This window comes from Chanodichthys erythropterus, chromosome 4, assembly GCF_024489055.1.
Source record: "Chanodichthys erythropterus isolate Z2021 chromosome 4, ASM2448905v1, whole genome shotgun sequence".
Taxonomy (NCBI): domain Eukaryota; kingdom Metazoa; phylum Chordata; class Actinopteri; order Cypriniformes; family Xenocyprididae; genus Chanodichthys; species Chanodichthys erythropterus.
Window position 1 is genome coordinate 6,440,001 of NC_090224.1, and position 21,214 is coordinate 6,461,214.

General features: G+C 36.0%; 1 protein-coding gene across 2 annotated transcripts in view; it reads right to left on the reverse strand.

Moving 5' to 3' along the window:
• The window catches only part of gmds (GDP-mannose 4,6-dehydratase), an 88,975-nt gene that overhangs the window by 38,750 nt on the left and 29,011 nt on the right, over positions 1 to 21,214 (reverse strand). For both annotated transcript variants that reach the window (XM_067382999.1, XM_067382998.1), the window contains one exon: positions 15,480 to 15,607. In XM_067382999.1, coding sequence (XP_067239100.1) covers positions 15,480 to 15,607 — 128 coding nt within the window. The remainder of the gene's footprint in view (positions 1 to 15,479; positions 15,608 to 21,214) is intronic.

Consider the following 21,214-nt stretch of genomic DNA (forward strand, 5'->3'; position numbering starts at 1 on the left):
ACAGACATATAGCAGGGCATGATATTACCCACATGTCTAAACACATTTGCGCACACAAACACGTTTACAGACACACACAAATACACACATGACGCCAAGGCTCCAGAAATCTCCCTCCTCCTAAATGACACTATAGTTTGATGGCCGCCCGTGTCCGTCACACCATCAGATTTTTGGATAAATAGCTAACGTGGTCACGTATTGCTATGGAAACTCTATTCTTCGCTAAAGCCAGTGCCTGTCATCACAAAGATTACCACAGCTGACTGATGACCCAACAGCAGACTGTGTAAATGTGGACAGCACACACACACTCTCAAAGGAGAAAGTTGAGCTCTCGTGTTTCAGTGAGTGTGGGTTGATCGGCAGAAGCTACTACAGGATTTATTACATTCAACATTTGTTCACCAGATTATAGAAATCACACACATGCATACAGACACACAGCTCTGGGTAATACACACACACATAGACAAAATTGTGGTTTTAGTATTTCTTTTGTTACTGTACAAGAGCCTCAAATGTTGGGTAAAGAAAAAATATAGTAATATAATATAATATAATATAATATAATATAATATAATATAATATAATATAATATAATATAATATAATATAATATAATATAATATAATATAATATAATATAATATAATATAATTAGGGTTGTCAATCGATTAAAATATTTAATTGCGATTAATCACATGATTGTCATGAGTTAACTCGTGATTAATCGCAACTTAATCGCACATTTTTATCTGTAATTTTTAATTTTTTTCTGTAACAAAACATTGAAAGCTCAGCCGAACAATTGATCATAGCTGTACATAACTGGTTTTTATTTCTCATCTTCATAAATATATTTAATACTAGAGCTAATGCAAGGGCTAGAAATCGATTTATCGTTTGCTAAAACTTCCTCGTCGTGGAGAGCGCAGTTCATGGTTGCATAGCATTGACAGACGCCACGGGAGCGCAAGCGCTTTGGAAAGAAGGAGAAAGCAGCGCGGCTGCGCTTTTCACGTGTTTTAGACTTGACATGAGAATGGCCCCTATGGCTGCATCCCCATTTCTCCAACTACAGGCTAGGCCACGAAAATGCGCGCTGCATTAAAATATAAATTAAAATATAAACATAAAATTAATGCCGTTAAAATTTATTTTCGTTAATGCGCTATTAACATGTTAATTTTGACAGCCCTAAATATATAATATAATATAATATAATATAATATAATATAATATAATATAATATAATATAATATAATATAATATAATATATGAATAAAGTTAATAAAATAATTAATATATAATAAATGGATAAAATAATTCATAAATATAATGTTCATATGAATAATATATATATGAATAATATATATATATATATATATGAATAATATATATATGAATAATATATATATATATATATATATATATATATATATATATATGAATAATATATATATATATATATATATATATATATATATATATATATATATATATATATATATATATATGAATAATATATATATATATAAAAACCACAGAGGCAGCATTTATTTGTTAAAAAATATAATTATTGTTTAAAATAATTGTTTTCTATTTAAGTATATTTTACAATTTAATGTATTCCTGTGAAGACAAAGCTGAATTTTCAGCAGTCATTAATCCAGTTTTCAATAAGACATTATCCTATAGAAGTCATGATTTGGTGCTCAAGAAACATTTCTTATTGTTGAAAACTAATGTTAATGCTGATTAACGTTTTTATAGAAACTATGATACATTGTTTTCAGGATAGAAATTTCAAAAGAACAGCATTTATTTGAATAAGAAGTCTTTTGTTATTGTTTAATAATAACATTTGGTCAACGTCATGAGAATTAAAAAAAAAAAAAAAAAAAAAAAAAAAAAGGTTAGTGCATATTAGTTACTATTTCTAAACAAAGTAGTATGCAGTATACAGTACTTTTAGGCAGTAAGCAGTACAAATATCTTCCCAAAAGACAGATAGGTCAAGAGCACAGGACACACACACTATGTTCCTTTAGTGTTCCAGAATAATGTGTTACAGTGGTACTCTGTTCTCTGCATACACATGCCATTTGGCAAACAGTCTCGTTCTCTTGACCACAGACTCACACACACAGAATCTCTCTTCTGTGTCACTTGTTCCTCCAGTCTTTTTAAAGCAAAACTCAGTGAGAGTAACTTAGTGTGTATGTGTGTCCATGTGACATATGCTGCCCTAACAACTGTTATTTTTACTGGCAAACCCCAACATTACAAAAGAAAAGTGCCTGTGTGCAGTTATATTTTCCATCTAATAATGTACAGCATTAATGGTCTTTCCTGCTTATTAATAATTCATGACAGATATATAAAAAAAATTGTGTGCACGAGTGACTCTGGATAAATAAATGATGAAACAGGTGTGACAGATACAGAAACATCTGTCAGCTTTACAGGACAAAACCGAAGACAGAAGCAAAAAAAAAAAAAAAAAAAAGAGAGTCAGAGAGAGAGAGAGAGAGAGAGAGAGAGTGAGACAGAAAGCAAATATGAATTATTTATAAGTGGAATAACGTGACAGATGTGGGATATTTTCATTTCCAGTAAGTAAATGCAACTCAAAAACACACACACATTTACACGCCAGAACCTTGCATCACTTCAAACGGTGTGGTCTGGACTTCCTCTCACGCTTTAATGGACAAACAAGGCCTGTCTTCAGTCGAGTCTCGCACACAAACACACCATCACTGCTGTGAGAGACCAAAGGCTATTTACTTTTACACCGTTTCAATTAACTTTTTTGTCGCTTTAAAGTCTAATTGCCTTGACAATGATACAGAAACACAGTATAAACATGGCTGTCATTGACACTAACTAAAAATCCAAGAATTAAAGTTATAGTTCCATCCAAAATGAAAATTATCCCATAATTGAATCACCCTCAAGCCATCCTAAGTGTATTTGACTTACTTCTTTTAGCCAAACACAATCAGAGTAATATTAAAAAAATATCCTGGCTCTTCCAAGCTTTATAATGGGAGTGAATGGATTTCTGAAGCCCAAAAAAGTACATCCATCCATCATAAACGTAATCCAGAGGTTTAAAGGATTAGTTCACTTTAAATTGAAAATTACCACAAGCTTTACTCACCCTCAAGCCATCCTAGCTGTATATGCCTTTATTCTTTCTGATGAACACAATCGGAGATATATTAATAAATATCCTGACGCATCCAAACTTTTTAAAAGTTTGAAGCTCAAGAAAGTGCATAAATGTACTCCACACGGCTCCGGGGCCTTCTGAAGCGTAGCGATGCGTTTGTAAGAAAAATGTCCATATTTAACTAATTATAAAGTAAATTATTTAGCTTCCGCCAGATGGAGGTTTTCTTCGTAAGCTGAATATGGAAGGAATACAGAAGGAAGAATGTCATATACACCTAGGATGGCTTGAGGGTAAATCTTGGAGTAATTTTCATTTTAAAGTGAACTAATCCTTTAATAAAGGCCTTCTGAAGTGAAGCAAAATATCCATATAACTTTATAAACTATAATAACTGGCTTCCAGTAACGGCCGTACGCATCGATTTGCGGCAGAAGTGTAACCTCTGACCCAACGCATGATGATTTGCGGCGGAAGAGCAGGATAGAGCGAAACAAAACACTGGTCACGAATTAGAAGTCTAAAGCTAGAATTTTAAATTTTTTCATTTTTAATGTTGAGTTTGTTGCCCAGTTTGTTGTTCGTCTGAAGTGCGTGAGGCGTCTACCGTCACCTAAGCTTACGCTACGCTTATGCTCTCGACTGTCGAGGCGAATATGCGGACGGCTGTTACTGGAAGCTAGTGATTACAGTTTATAAAGTTATAATTATGGATATTTTTCTTACAAAAACACATCGCTTTGCTTCAGAAGGCCTTTATTAACCCCCTGGAGTCGTATGGATTACTTTTATGATGGGTGGATGCTCTTTTTTGCGCTTCAAAAAAATGGCACGATTCATTACATTATAAAACTTGGAAGAGATATTTTTTAATATATCTCTGATTGTGTTTAGCTGAAAGAAGAAAATCATAAACACCTAGGATGGCTCGAGGGTGAGCAAATTATGGGATAATTTTCATTTTGGGGTGAACTATTCCTTTAATAGATAAGAACCTTATCTATTTTTATTTTAAAACTCATATACAGGCTTAAAAGGATAGTCCACCCAAAAATAAAAAAATTTACCCTTATGTCATTCCAAACCAGTATGACTTTCTTTCAACAGTGTTTATTTCACCATTTATGTTCATACATTGCAAGTCAACGGGGTCAAAGACAAAAACAACACTGGACCCCACTGACTTTCACATTATATGGACAAAAACAGTAAAAACATTCTTCAAAACATCTTTTTTTGTGTGTTCCACAGAAGAAAGTCGACATAGGGGTGACAGAATTCTCATTTTTGTATGAACTATCCCTTTAATTGCAGTTACAGAAGAGTGTACTATTATTAAAATCTGTCTTTATGGCAAAAACTGTGTAACTTTGTTTAAAAGAAAACAGAGAAACTTTGACACAGCTTTTTAACGAGGTTTAACGTTGCGGTAACATTGTGTCACGGTTAGACCCGGCTGTGTGGAAAACTGGTGTGCTAACATGGAGGAAAGTGGGAAAATGTGGGCTGTTGCAAACCATGGTACACAGTCATGAATGGCACAACACACACACACCCCTCGTTACTTTCTGTGGTGAGTCAACAGAGGGTTAGATTTACTTATTTGGTCTCGATGTTGCAAAAGACAAAAACCCGGGTGCTTAATATAGAAGCTGTCAGGGGAAATATGCGACTCCACTGAATGATGGAGTGTGAATAAATATGCATGTGTATGTGTGTGTATGTGTGTGAGTGTCTCCACTGTAATGACAGACTTTGGCTGCTGAGTACGCAAGAGAAAAATGAAATGGACAGAAAATGGAGCGACATAGGAGGTCTGTAACTCAGTGAGAAAAGACAAGGTGAGAGGTGACGGAGAGGTCAGCCAGGTCTGGGATCGAGAGCATATGGGTGTGACTCTGCACTAACAGAAAACAGACGTTAGCTGAGGAGCCTGATATTACAGCGGCATTATAGACGGTGGTGAGTCTTCATATCTATTCCAGAGAATGAACAGACCACAGACCATTAGACTGGATATGTCCCTGGAGCCATTAATTCAAAAAGAAACGTGTGCGTGTGTGCAAGAGAAGAAAGAGAGCTCCAAAACCTAGTGAGCTGTCTCTCTGCCTACTGCCTACGTAGGCAGCATTCTAACTGTAATGGAACCTCAGAAGTGACCGATTTGGAACGCTCTACATAAGCAGCAGTGCAGTACACAAATAGCACTCCTCACAGGAAACTAGACTTATAATTAACAGAGTTTGATGTTAGCATACTGCTAAGCTAATGGTGAAATAAATAAACCTAATACATAACACATAAAAATATTGCTTAAATAATCTATTTTAAATTTCACTTCAATAGTGTTTATTGTACATACACTACTGTTCAAAAGTTTGGGGTCAGTAAGTTTTTTTTTAAAGAAATGAGTAATTATATTCAAGGGTTAGTTCACCCAAAAATGAAAATTGCGTCATTTATTATTCACCCTCATGCCGTTCCACACCTGTAAGAAAGATTCAGGAAGCTTCGGAGCATAATGAATCAGCTTATTGAATCATGATTCGGATCACGTGTCACACTGCCTAAACTGCTGAAATCACTTGATTTTGGTGCTCTGAACAGCTGATTCATTATGCCCTGATGCTTCCTGAAGCAGTGTTTTGAAATCGGCCATCACTATATACGTTTTTTTTTTTTTTTTTTTTTGCGCACCAAAAATATTCTCGTCGCTTTATAATATTAATATTGAGCCACTGTACTCACATGAACTGATTTAAATATTTTTTTACTACCTTTATGGATCTTGAGAGAGGAAATGTCATTGCTCCCTATGCAGGCCTCACGGAGCCATCAGATTTCAACAAAAATATCTTAATGTGTGTTCCGAAGATTAAAAAAGGTCTTGGGGGTGTGGCACGGCATGAGGGTGAGTAATAAATGAGAGAAATTTGATTTTTGGGTGAACTAACCCTTTCAGCAAGGATGCATTAAATTGATCAAAAGTGACAGTAAAGACACAAAAGATTTCTATTTCAAATAAATGCTGTTGTATTGTACTTTCTATTCATCAAAATATCCTGAAAAAAAGTATCATTGTCAAAAAAAAAAAAAAAAAAAAAAAAAAGCAGCACAACAGTTTTCAACATTGATAATAATAAGAAATGTTTCTTGAGCACCAAATCAGCATATAAGATCATGGTGACACTGAAGACTGAAGCAATGGCTGCTTTGCCATCACAGGAATAAATACCATTTTTAAAAACATCAAAATTTGATAGAAAATATTTTAAATATAGAATATATATATATATATATAATTTTATATATATAATTTTTTTTTTCTTTCTCCCTGGAGTCCAACATAGATGACATTTTTTTGTGACCTCATATTGATATAATATCAGTTCCAGCTGATCCACAGCCTTAAATATACCACCTTAGAATTTGACCTTTTAGAACAGCCTTCAAGTCAGGAACGTGCCTAAGATGCATTAAAATGCTGCTTCCATAGACAGCTCACTAGATTTTGGAATAAAGCCACAAAAAAAGAAGAAGATAAAAACACCCTTATAGACTGAATGCATACGAGCAACAGAAAGCCATAGAGAGAAGAGCTTCTTAACTCACTGAGGCTGTATTGGCATGTTCATTTCTGTGCTGCACTGCCAAAGCACAGGCATGATAACAGAACAATGTGATAAAATTCATCTCTTTCATCCACTTTCTAAGCCTCTCCTCCACTCAATAATTCTTTTCCTCCCTTTCTTATCTCCCCTCTCCCTCTCTCTCTCTCTCTCTCTCTCTCCCTCATATCTTCAGCTCGGTGAGAGGCTGAAAGTTGAGGATTCTGGTTACAGAGGGCATGTGAAGAGAGGGGAGAAAAAAGGGAGAGAATGAAACGAGAGCATCTGCTTTCATCCTCAGCACAGTGGGGAAGAGCTCAGTCATGTCAATCACACAGACAACCAGCTGCCACACACACACAGATGCACAAACACACACACACACACACACACACACACACACACACACACACACACACACACACACACACCTCACAGTGGAATAAACCCCCATTCTTCATATGCGAGCAGAAGCATACAAACCGAGGAATCTAATAGTCGCTCACAAACACCTCCTCTCAGCACAGAGAGCTTTACACAAGCTCAGGAATGCCCTGTGTTAAATGCTCTGCTAAATCAACCTTAAAATCAGCCCTTTCCCTAGATCACCTTACATATTGTGGGTGTGTGTACGTGTGTGTATCTGTACATTAGCGGGTTCTAAAGCTTGTAGTCCAAGTTCTCCCACATGAAATGGGGGAATGAGCATGCATGCACACACACACACACACACACACACACACATTAAGGTGGTCTCAACTTGCAGCTGTGTTTATTTATTCTGCTGGATGCTGGCCACTGGAGTTTAAGGCCCCCACCTCCTACCCCCACCCCAAAATAAAAAAAACACTCTCACACAAAACCACCCACTTCATACCAAAATACCCCTCAGAGCATCAAATCCTACCAACCCCTACAGCCACCCGCCGCCTGTCACAAAACATACCCAACTCATATAGACTCCAGTGTTTGTTATGGGATTTTCATTTTACTACTATTAATAATTAAACAACACAAGTTGGACATGATTATATATATATACGTACGTTCGGTACGTACCTCTGTATTTAAGTCATAGTTCAGTACAGGTTCGGTACAGCGGAGGGAGAAAACTTAAAATATATATATAAAAAAACATAAAATTGCATCTTTTTTTAATAAAACTGGCTTATTGAACAAATCGTCTCTCTTTCTTTAAATAAATTAAATTATAATTAACATTTTCTTAAGGATATCTCAGCTAATGCTGTAAACTATATACAGATTACACTGTAAGTTGCACATAAGACAGATAAGATTAACTTCTGAATCTAATTTTCAATAATTTTTCTACTTTAATTCATTTTTGAAATATAATCATTTACGCCACTGTCATAACTTGGTTTCACAACAAATTTATTTAAACATATTAAATAATTAAGACTAATAATTAAGATTACTAACAGGTAAAGTAAATATAATGAATATATAAGCTAATATAGTGCATATACAGTGGCATGCGAAAGTTTGGGAACCCCTTGCAGAATCTGTGAAAATGTGAATAATTTTATCAAAATAAGAGAGATCATACAAAATGCATGTTTTTTCTATATAGTACTGTCCCGAGTAAGATATTTTACAAAAAATATGTTTATATATAGTCCACAAGACAAAAAATAGCTGAATTTATTAAAATGACCCAATTCAACAGTTTGGGAACCTTAATACTCTGTGTGGTTACCTGATGATCTACTACTGTTTTTATGTTTTGTGATGGTTGTTCATGAATCCCTTGTTTGTATATATATATATATTTATTTTATTTTTTTTCATTTTTTTTTTATTTAGTACTGCCCTTCAGAAGCAACATAAGACACTTAAATGTTTGACAGAAGACAAATTAAGTGCAATTTACCTTGATCTTCAAATTCAAAAAGTTTTCACCCCTCGGCTCTTAATGCATCGTGTTTCCTTCTGGAGCATCAGTGAATGTTTGAACCTTTTTAATAGTTGTGTTTGAGTCCCTCAGTTGTCTTAAGTGTGAAAAGACGGATCTCAAAATCATACAGTCACTGCTGGAAAGGGTTTAAATACGCAAAAGACGCTGGAAAACTAAATCTGCAGGACCTGGAGGATTTTTCTGAAGAACAGAGCTCAGTTTAACTGCTCAGGACAAACAAGAGACTCATGAACAACCATCACAAAACAAAAAAAGCAGTCGTAGATCAACAGGTCCACACACAGTATTGAGAATCAATGGTTCCCAAACATTTGAATGGGGTCATTTTAATGAATTCAGCTATTTTTTTGTCTTGTGGACTACATATAAACATATTTTTTGTAAAATATCTTACTCAGGACAGTACTAAATAAAAAATAACATGCGTTTTGTATGATCTCTCTTATTTTGATAAAATTATCCACATTTTCACAGATTCTGCAAGGGGTTCCCAAACTTTCACATGCCACTGTATTTAGTGAAATGCTCCCTTCTAGAGTTCATTTCTCTAGTGAACTAACATGCTGTGGACTAAATGACTTGCCTGAGGTAAATGTAATGCTACATGAGATATTATTCTCAAGCTGTTTTATTGATATCTTTCCATAGTTGAAACACTGGTTCAGAGATTACATGTAAACGTATCTTTGTATAGGGCTGCGTTCCAGTTCTTTTTTTTTTTTTATGCCCTTCAATCGCTAACTTTAACTCGTTGACTCGGATATAAGTCATTACTACTGGCGGAACCTTTGCAATGGGCTGAATTGGAATGTCCTAAGCCCCTTGATCACTTCGAATCCGCTATGGATTTATTATTTAACTTTTTTCCCCTAATGAAATTGTTTAATGCAGCATTCTTTATGTATATGAGTGTGTTTTGGATGCTTTTAATATTTTAAAAAAATATATACATAGAGTTGTTTGTGGTGGGGTAAATTAATGTGATATGCGGTGACGTCACAATCGTGTTGCATTGCATTGTGGTATGTGGAGCTGCCTGAAGTGTACACATGAAGTAGACTCTCGAGGGAGCGAGGGTCTGTCCATATAAATGCACTTCAAAATGGTGGCAGGGATTACCCGGAGGGAAAGTGCTTAGGGAAGTTTGCGAGTGCATGTCTAAAAGTGGAGTGGAACGCACCCTATATTATATAATATACACACACACACACACACACACACACACACACACACACACAATTATATATATATATATATATATATATAAATAATTGGTTCTCTGATGTATAGACAGTATCAAGGAACAGTATTTACTTGAAATTTAAAGGTGCCGTAGAACGCGTTTTCAAAAGATGTAATATATGTGTAAGGTGCCCCCTGAATGTGTCTGTGAAGTTTCAGCTCAAAATACCCCATAGATTTTTTAAATTAATTTTTTTAACTGCCTATTTTGGGGCATCATTAAATATGCACCGATTCAGGCTGCGGCCCCTTTAAATTCTCGTGCTCCCTGCCCCCCGAGCTCTCAACTGCCTTAAAAAATGTTGCCTTCATCAAGCAACATGTCTAATCGCGTAAGTATGGTATTTATTTGGATGTTTACATTTGATTCTGAATGAGATTGATGGTGCTCTGTGGCTAAAGCTAAGAAATTTATAAAGAATGAAGTTGTGTTTATGAATTATACAGACTGCAAGTGTTTAAAAAATGAAAATAGCGATGGCTCTATTGTCTCCGTGAATACAGTAAGAAACGATGGTAACTTTAACCACATTTAACAGTACATTAGCAACATGCTAACGAAACATTTAGAAAGACAATTTACAAATATCATTAAAAATATCATGGATCATGTCAGTTATTATTGCTCCATCAGCTATTTTTCACTATTGTCCTTGCTTTCTTACCTAGTCTGATGATTCAGCTGTGCACATCCAGACGTCCTGCCCTTGTGTAATGCTTTGAACATGGGCTGGCATATTCAAATATTGGGGGCGTACATATTAATGATCCTGACTGTTACGTAACAGTCGGTGTTATATTGAGATTCGCCTGTTCTTCTGAGGTCTTTTAAATCAAATGAGATTTATTTAAGAAGGAGGAAACAATGATGTTTGAGACTCACTGTATGTCATTTCCATGTACTGAACTCTTGTTATTCAACTATAAATTAAATTTTCAATTCTAGGGCACCTTTAATGCATTCTTGCTGAATGAAATATATATTAATCAACTTCTCTTAAAAAAAAAAAAAAAAAACGTATTGATCCCAATCTTTTGAACCACAGTGCATATTATAAAGATTAAAAAGAATATTAATTATAATAAATACATTTTCAACATTTTGTCAACATAATTTGCATTACAGAATATCCCATTGGCAGAAAAGGTCTAGCTGGTTTCCTAGTCTCCTCTGAAAACAATCTCCTCATCTTGCTGGAAAATCCAGTGCAGTGTTCCTACAAAACATTACGACCATGAAAGAAGAGTCTCCCTGAGTGACGGGTCATTGCAGGTACAGTTGGTCGCTGAGGTAATGAGTGATTTGATTGGCCGTCGGGTTCTCATAAAGACCAGCGTGATTCATTTCCAAGCTCTCTTTAGTACACGATTGGTCAGCGATGCAGATAGATGCGAGAGGTGAGAACGAGGACAAAATCATTTTGTTGCTAGAGAAACAAAGTGGTCTGAGGTGAAATCATCTTAAAAATAACAAAAACATCAGCAACCTCTAAGACCCCGTCGAGAGTTTTATGCTATCAGCTCAGCCTGTGTGTTTTCACAGGAATCTTTGAACTTCACTTCATTTGCGCCCTGATTTTATGTATGTTTTTAGTGGAGGCCTGAAAGTCTGAATTCCATAAAACTATAAAGCTTCAAGTTTCAAACAGCTTATTAAGTCATACAAACAGCGAACCAATTAAAACTCTACGTGGTTCAAGAGTTTACACAAACATACAGTGTTCATCTCCCACTGCCTCGACTACATAGTCATATCTGTATGCTTGTACTTAAAAACACACTCTTGGCCGCACAGACATTAATAGAAAAGGTTTTGATCTCACATACAGTACAGATAAAAGGTTTTGGGTTGTTATGATTTATTAATGTTTCTGAAAGAAATCTATTATTGCTACCAAGGCTAATTTCATTGATACAGTAAAAACATTCAAATTGTGAAATATTACAATTTAGTAATTTACAAACTGTGTTTTTTTCAGCAGCCATTACTCCAGTCGTCAGTGTCACATGATCGTTCTAATGCTGATTTGGTGCTCAATAAACTTTTCTTCTTATAATCAATGTTGAAAATAGTTCAACATTAAAATAGTGCTGCTTAATATTTTTGTAGAATCTGATAATTTTTTTTCAATAGAAAGTTTAAAAGAACAGCATTTATTTGAAATACAAATCTTTTGTAACATAATAAATGTCTTTGTCACTTTTGATCAATTTAATGCATCCTTGCATTAAAACTTACTAAAAAAAAATCTTACTGACCCCAACATTTTGAACTGTAGTGTACACACATATATGACAGTTAAAACAGTAATGGTGACTGATGTTGCTTAACATGTTCAAAGACACATCTCCAGTGTGTATCGCAACAAACTCACATTCAAACAGGTCTTATGTCTCTCACTAAAGTTTCTGCACAGACTCGAATAGCATGTGGAGGAATTGTAGAGATGAGGCCTTCAAGAGGTGCAGGACAGGGATCTACAGTCTGAACAAAAGATGATTGACATACTGTCTGTTTGGAAAAATGTAAACCTATGGATCTGACAAAGGATTTTTATATTTTTGCCTGGAGGTAAAATACATGGAGTAGAATGCATGGACTGTTTCTATAGCAAACCACACTGATCTACTCCATCTACACACACACACGCACACAACTTTCACAAACATACACACGCTCACAGCTTTGGTCCGATTTCCCGAAATCTGCCCAGTTCTGAGCCACATAAACCTGGCTGCATGATTCAGCCGCCTGGAATACCAGCGTTCCCACAGGAAACCTGGAGCAGCTCACACATGCATGCGCGTATACACACAAACCTAAAGCTCCCACTCTGGCAAAAACTTAAAGGAACTAAAGGTCTCTCTAATCCAGGATAAACACGACAGCATGGCTGTGCACTCAGAGGGTAATTACAAGCAAATTGAAAAGAAAGTGCAAGGTCAAAATACATATTACATATGACAGACCAAACTGAATGTATAATTCCAAATCTGAATATATAGTTGTATAAGAGAATATATGAATATGAATATAACTTTAACTCTACTTTTTTCCAATATGTATATATTTATATTTTATATAATAGGCTATATACATTATACAAACACTACAATATGTGACCCTGGACCACAAAAACAATCATAAGTTGCACGGGTATATTAGTACCAATTGCCAACAATACATTGTATGGGTCAAAATTATCGATTTTTCATTTATGCCCAAAAAAAATAAATCAATAAATAAAATTAGTATATTAAGTAAAGATCATGTTCCATGAAGATATTTTGTAAATTTCCTACTGTAAATATATCATCAACAACAACAACAAAAAAAAAATTGTGAGTGGATATGCATTGCTAAGGACTTCATTTGGACAAATTTATAGGCGATTTTCTCAATATTTTGATTTTTTTTGCACCTTCAGATTCCAGATTTTCAAATAGTTGTATGTTGGACAAATATTGTCCTATTCTAACAAAAACATCAATGGAAAGGTTATTTATTATTAAAGGTTATTTATTCAGCTTTCAGATGATTGTATATATATATATATATATATATATATATATATATGTAATTTTTTTATTTATTTATATATATATATATATATATATAAAAATTATATTGTGAAATATGAATAAAATAAGAGTTTTTTAAATATGTACTATATTTTAAAATGTAATTTATTCCTTTTAAATGGAATATAATTTATTTAATTTATAGTATATTGAGCAGTTAACTTATCAAAAAAATGACAAATGCTTAATATCACAATCTACAGCCAATGGCGTTGCTTTGGGGTCTGTGGTGGACTCGATTCAATGGGCAGACCGAATTTGGATGACAACAGCATAAACAGACATCAGAAGAGGAAGTGCAGTTGCAAATAACTACTCCACAAGAGAGAAATAATCTTTTGTCAATAGGTTGCTTGTGATTTCATGCACTGTTGCTCTCATTCTGGATTCCAGTTTATCAGGAACTTTGGGATCTTTATCAAAAAAGCTGGCTGATACATGTTGACATATTTATGGAGACATAACATTTGACCAATGAATTCCTTTCTTTAAAAAAATAGCAACAGAAGACAACTGAATTGATGTACTTTGTATCCATCATTACTACAAATAGTAATGCTTGTTAAAACAGTAATAACTAAGAATGCAGACAGCTATTAAACAGGAATGCACATTGCATCAACAGTAACAACAAACTAAATGATGAGAACGAGAAATTATGCAATCCAGCAGCCGAATGCAATGCATTCTCACACACAACCCTTGTCCAAACTTTTGATAGGGCAAGTCATCAAAACAAAACACTACCTGAATTTGAATCATCAATGTGTTGCACTAATGCAACTAGGACAAAAGCATGTGCACCGTTTTCATATGATATACAGAATGACTGAGTGCCTGTCTTTCAACACATATTCATGATTTATCAGATTTAATATAATTATTAATTAATAATAAAGATATGTAAATGTATATAATTATTAAAATAAATACATATAGATAACCCTCATCTCAAACTCATGCTAAATCAGTATGTTGATTATCAAATTAAATTAAAATGAGTCTAAGGCTACGTTCACACTGCAGGGCTTAATGCTCAATTCCGATTTTTTTTAAAAATTCGATTTTTTTGCAAGGCCGTTCACATTTTCAATTAAATGCGACCTTTTGTGATCTCCTGTGTGAACGTGAAATGACCCAAAAGTGACCCGCATGCGCAGAAGAGTATGCAACGGTCAACGACGTCACTCGTTTGTTCCAGGCTTTAACCTCCTTGTATTTGGCTCGGAGGCTTTTTATTTTTCGCTGGCATTGGAGCCAGGATAGTCTGTAACCACGCTTGGCCATTTTGCTGGAAATGTTTTCGTAAACCGCCCGGTTCCGATAAGAGTTTGGCCTGAATAGAGCTGTCACCCCAAATATTAATTAAATCTGTGACCTCGCTTCCCTTCCATTGACTGGTCTCAGCAGCATCGTCCGCCATGGTTGTTGTTTATCTTCTCGTTCCCGCCTACTTCAACGCACAATTATGACATTTGTAGCGTATCAATGACGTACGGGTCGGATACATGTGGTCTGGCCGTTCAGACGGAGGTCACATTTCAAAAGATCGGATACGTATCGGATTCAGGACCACATACCCAAGTGGCCTGGGTCACATTTGAAAAGATCGGATCTGTGTCGTTCAGACTGTCATGAAAAGATCAGATACAGGTCGCATGGGGTCGTTTCAGCCTGCAGTGTGAACGTAGCCTAAATGAGATGTCCAAATACACCAGAGTCCAAAATAAATCTCAATTGAGTGACTCACACAGATAATGTGGCAACACTTTGGTAAGTAACATAGCATGGATGAACTTGATGTCTATTGGACACGTAGACACATGAATGCTATTTGTAGTCGTTCAGTCCTACATACAATCACACGTAAACATGTAAATGTCCTTAAAACAACTGAAGACTGAATTTGTGTTGAGTGTGTGTGAGTACCTCCACATAATCTTTGGCATGGCCCCAGTCTCGCTTAGAGTCCAAATTGCCCAGGCTGAAGCACTGCAACTGCCCGAGATGGATCTTCGCCACAGAGCGACTGATCTTCCTAGTTACAAAATTCGAACCTGAAAAAACATGTACACACATAGTTTAAAAAAAAAAAAAAAAAAAATAGTATGAAGCATTTATTTTGCCTTGTCAGGCTTTCTCCCTCAGTTTTGTCTTTTTTTCATTCTTTAATCTTTTCTTGTACCTGTCCATTACATCCACTCCTCCCCCATGCATAATGTCAGTGCAAATTTGTTTCAACATCCATTCGTTTCGGCCAAAACGAACAGTCAATGTGTCCCTCTCATACGCACAGGCCGAACATCGCACTAACATTCACACACTGGGATAAAATCAGACTCTTGTCTAGTCAGTGGACCACCCTGGAGAATCTGTAAGCCAGTCCAAAGTCCTACTGAGCTGCCAGACACACACACATATGCTTCATCTGTGGGAAACCTTGGACAGTCTTATGTCCTGCTGAGTTGTGCTATAGCTTGAATCAGACAGAGGTGGGAGTTCTAGACGAAAACCTCCACCGCCTATAATGCCAGGCCCAGGTCAGAGCAGGAACACACTTACTTTAAGTGTATAAGTGAATGACGACTATTACGCTCTTGACTTGGGCTGAAGCCTGCATGTGTGTGCGTTTTTGGCCATAAAAGTTTTCTGGAGAGAATCAGCAATGCCGGGAAGATCATGGCCTATAACTACAAAGCAAAAGTCATCTACAAAATTGGGGCGGTCTAAAACATACCCACGCAAAAACATTGTTAAAATGAATACAGATATTCACAAATATCTAGATCACAAATATCTTCATCTTTTTTTCGCTAAGGATTTTTTTTCTTCTGCATGCCCGGTCAGGCTAGATTTCTACTTGCTTTGCCATCATGTTCCACTGGCCACAACATTTTTTTTTTTAAATCAATCATTTTATGATTACACTTTTTAAATGTATCATTTTAAATATGTAACTGTTTCCACTTTTGTTCAATATTTACTTAAAAGTAAAGTAAGTCGTCATGTGTCATGGATTCAATTCCCAGGAAATGTAAACTGATAAAATGTATACTTGCAATGTATACTAATGCAGTGTAAGCTGCTTTGAATAAAAGTTTCCCAAATGTGTGAATGTAAATTTTATTTGAAAATTATTTAAAGTAATGAATAAGCATTGCTGTAGCTCAAACAGTAGATCACTGCGCTAACAACGCCATGGTCATGGTCGATTCTCAGGGAATGCATGAAAATGTAAATCTTGAATACAATGCAAGTCAATTTGGATAGAAGCATCTGCCAAATGCAGTGTAAAGGTTAAAAACTGTATTTATTATTAAACATTTTTCACACATAAATCTCATTTTTATAAAACATTAAGTTTTCTTTATTAATAAATATTGATGTATAGTTTTTGTAATAAGCAGAATTTATAACTAAATGTCATAGAAAACCATGTTTACATTTGCAAGGCATTACAATGCTTATAACAAGATATAGCGCTGACTCAAAACTTTCTCACAGTGGCCCTGAGCCAGTGGGTCATCTTTACTGCTAAGCCCTGATCCGCAACGTAACCTGAAGCGAAAATTAAAAAAAAAAAAAAAAAAAAAATCATAAGTGAGTGGTCTCTTTCCACTTGCAGGATGTCCGTCATGGGCCCCCCGTGTGCAGGCTTGCTGCTATCACAAAGGGCTCTTTCTAATCCGTGCTAAACGCAGCTCATGACCAGGTGTGTAAGCTTGGCAAGAGAAGAGCGGTTTAAAATACCACACTATAAACAGCCAGGTCAATCCGTCGTCACAGACACGCCACGGGGGGGGGGACTCAAGGATCTGATTTCTGTTCACTCATTTAAAAAAAAAAGAAAGAAAGGGGGGGGGGGGGGGGGGGTAATGCGAATTGAAGTCAATTGACCAAACCCTGGTCCGCAATAATGGGTCGGCTATGCGTCTGTGTGCAAGTGTGTTTAAAAGTCCAAGACAGGCCATTTCCGCGCACCGGCTCCTGTTTCCAGTCGGAGTGTAATTATGCCGTCTCTTAGCACACGGTGGGAAGCTGTGACGAGGAGCAGAGTCGCAGGGAGTCGACCGCAGCTCGCTCTCATCAAGTCTAAAACAACCCAGTTTAGGGCTGGTTTAGGCCGTGATTATGCGGACAAGAGCACGGCAAAGCCTCAAAACAGGCGGCGGACCTGCAGGTGTGCGTGTTGGCAGCGGGAATGTGCCCGGGCTCTGTCAATGCACATTTTAAGAGTAATAAATGAGGGTAATGCAGAGTATCCATGTGAAATTTCTAATGGATGGAAAGACACCATGCCAAACCAGGTGGAAATAAAGTGCAGTCAAGATGTCTGGTCTATCAGTCACTAACACTCAGATATTTCCAGCATGTGAAAAAAAATGACTGTCAGTACAAGGCCCTGTTCCTGTTTCTTGACACATGTCTGAACACACATTCATGCAGATGTACACGCAAGCATGCACACACTACCGTCGGACTGCCACGTTCATTTAAACGAATGACAAAAACACACACCAGCACCCTGATCTCTTTCAGAACCGGCAAAGTAGCGGTGTCATACCAGAAAAACAGTAAGAACACTCAAAAGTATGGATGGCCTGCTGACCTGGGTGTCGGTGTGAGAATGAATGGTCACTTGCCCTATTGGGTCAGTGCAATGTTTTACTTTTTTTTTTATAATCATGTACATGCATCATTATGCTTAGGAATAGGCATGCACGATATATCGGCCACAATATCGGTATTGGCCGATATATGTTCATTTTTAATGTTATCGTTAATCGGCCCAATAAGAAAATTTGGCCAATTTATTAAAGCTGATAAATAATGGATTATTTTCTTCAGCTGAGATACTTCAGATGTGCACTGTTCACCGTGATGGTTTTGAAGTGCTTGAAATATAATTGAAATCACTACAAAAAGGAAAATAGTTAAGTGCAACATACAGCGCTGTCATGAAGGCTACATAAAATTATAATGAGAACATCATAATTGTGTGCTTGGGACATAGCTTTTAATGGGAAGACTTTTGTTTTTGTAATCAGGCTTTCAAAAATTATGTAAAAATTTGGATTTAGGTTTATCAGCTAATATATCGGTTATCGGCTTTCAAATATAAAAAGTTATGGGTTATCGATATCGGGCAAAATTTTCACATCGGTGCATCCTTACTTCGGAAATTTGTTTTCTGTGATATTTTGGTTGTGAAAATGTAACTAAGGACTGTATAACTTGCAGTTATTATTGCAAATTTGATTAATTTGATGAAAAAAACAAAAAATTATTTGTTAATGTATAATGAAAATATTTTTTAAATATGAAATTTATAATTGTAAAATATAAAATTATATCCATAATACAATATATAAAATAATATTTTATATATAACAAATTGTATCATAAATATAATTTTATATTTTTTAATAGAACAATAAATCAATGAACCTCACACACATGAAAAAATCATAGGTAGTTATTAGCTTTTATAAAGACAAAAAGACAAATAATTCCAAATAAATATTCAATTAATCAATCCTAATATAGTGACCATGTGACCAAGATTGAAAATATATTTTTGATTGTGTTTCTCAAGTAGTGTGCAGAGGGTTTTTTTTTTTAATGATATTTCTATGAGAGAAAATCATGTATAATATACTACAAATAACTGTGTTGGGGCCAGTGAAGAAACTGACAGGGCAAGTAGACAATCTGAACCATTGGCCCAACCGGGCAATCAGAAAAAATCCTTACTGTTGAGACCAAAGTAACAAACTATGCCAACTTTAGAGTGTATGTGGGAGTAAGCGTAGGAAAGATAGAGAGTGAGAAACAGAAAGTGAGATAAACAAGGTGAGGAGTGACGTTTAATTTGAGACATTAAAGGAGCATCTCATTCACTTCCATTCTTTGTTGCCATGACAGCACAACAACACAAACACAGGTGTGTGAGGTGGGTACACGAGAAGTAAAAGAGCAAAACATCTCACAGCTCATCCAGCAGTGTGTACGTGTGCATGTTTGTGTCTGCGATAGGTGAGAGGTCCATCGACACCTTCATACAGGTGCAGCCCTTCTCACCTGGAGAGGTTTAACTTCTTAAAACGCTCGTCTTTCAACAGGAAAGAGGGAATGTGAGCAAACAAAAAGACGAGAGACGAGTGCGTAATTGAGGAGCCCTTAGATGTTGTCTGATTGACTGGCATGACCAATTCTCTCTTCTAGAACCGCACACTATTAGACGTACGAATCTGAATAGGTGTCAAAGTGTAACTGCTTTCACATGCACACACACCCCAGACGTCTCTGTGGCGGATTTGTAACAGATTATTTTACTCTTCTCATCTTTCGTAAACTCTTTCGGAGCTGGTTTGTTTATTGGTGTAAGTGGACACCGGCTGAAATTCCAAAGTGAATTCCAAACCAGATTAACTCATCATTGCCGGCCCGCCCAATGACGGGAGGCTACCACGGTGATCGGACAGGAAATGAAGTTGGCTTTTTTTTTTTTTTTTTTTTTTTTTTTAACACTATCCCATCCATCTCTCCCACTGTCTAGCTATCTCTAACCCTCCTCCAGCCCTGTACTCCCTTTCCTCGTCTTCCTTTAACACACACACACACACGCGATTACACGTCTAGTTGGCTATGCTTGTCACCGGCTCAAAAATTCTTGCCACTAACGCTAGTGGATGACATCACTGCTCTTCCTGTGCTCTGAGGTTGTGGGTGGGGGCACAGAACAACACTCTTGTTGTTGAGAAGATGTCATGGCTGCACCCTTTACCAAATGTTGTGTCATGATACTCCCCCGTAAACCAATTACAATGAAGCTGGCCACACACAAAACATTCTCCCTGGACTCTTGCATCACTTCCTTCAATGTAGTCTAGCAGGGCTGTTACTGTATGTCTCAAAACCTAGCCTGTTGGCTAGATAGGTAGGATTCTGTCTGAATTAGAAATGAAATGAAACACTTTTTATTCATGTGATAAAACAAAACTGTTGCTCTGATTACAATCACTGAAGATATCGACACCTCAAACGCTTATAATGGAAGCAATCTAGTTGTTGCATAACGCCACACACTTGCAATGTAAACAGTTCCGTCGCGCCGTGACTGTCATCACAACACTGACAGCGCATTCATGGGATAATCACACTCCAGAGGGTTCATCTAGTAGCTAATATTAGTTACTAAGCAACTGACACCTAAAATAGACAATTTAACACAAAATGGACTGATAAATTGTAATCTATCTTTTGGTTCTAAAAATAAAAAGTGTTTTTGTTTTCCTGAATATCAAATATATATTTGCATGTGCAGTGAGCATACACTGCTATTCAAAACTTGTTTTTTTTTTTTTTTTTAAGAAATACTTTTATAAAAGACTGTAAAGATATTTATATTCCTACAAAATACTTGTGTTTCAAATAAATGTTGCTCTGCATTATATAAATCTGTTAATCAAAGAATCCTAAAAACACTATATAATGATTTCCACACTTCATTTAGCAGTTGTTTTCGTTCATGTAAATAAATGTTAATTGTAAGTTTTGCTATTCGGTTTTGTATTTCAACCAAAAATAAGGAATGTTTCTTGAGCGTCATGATTTCTGAAGGATCATGTGACACTGAAGACTGGAATAATGATGTTGAAAAT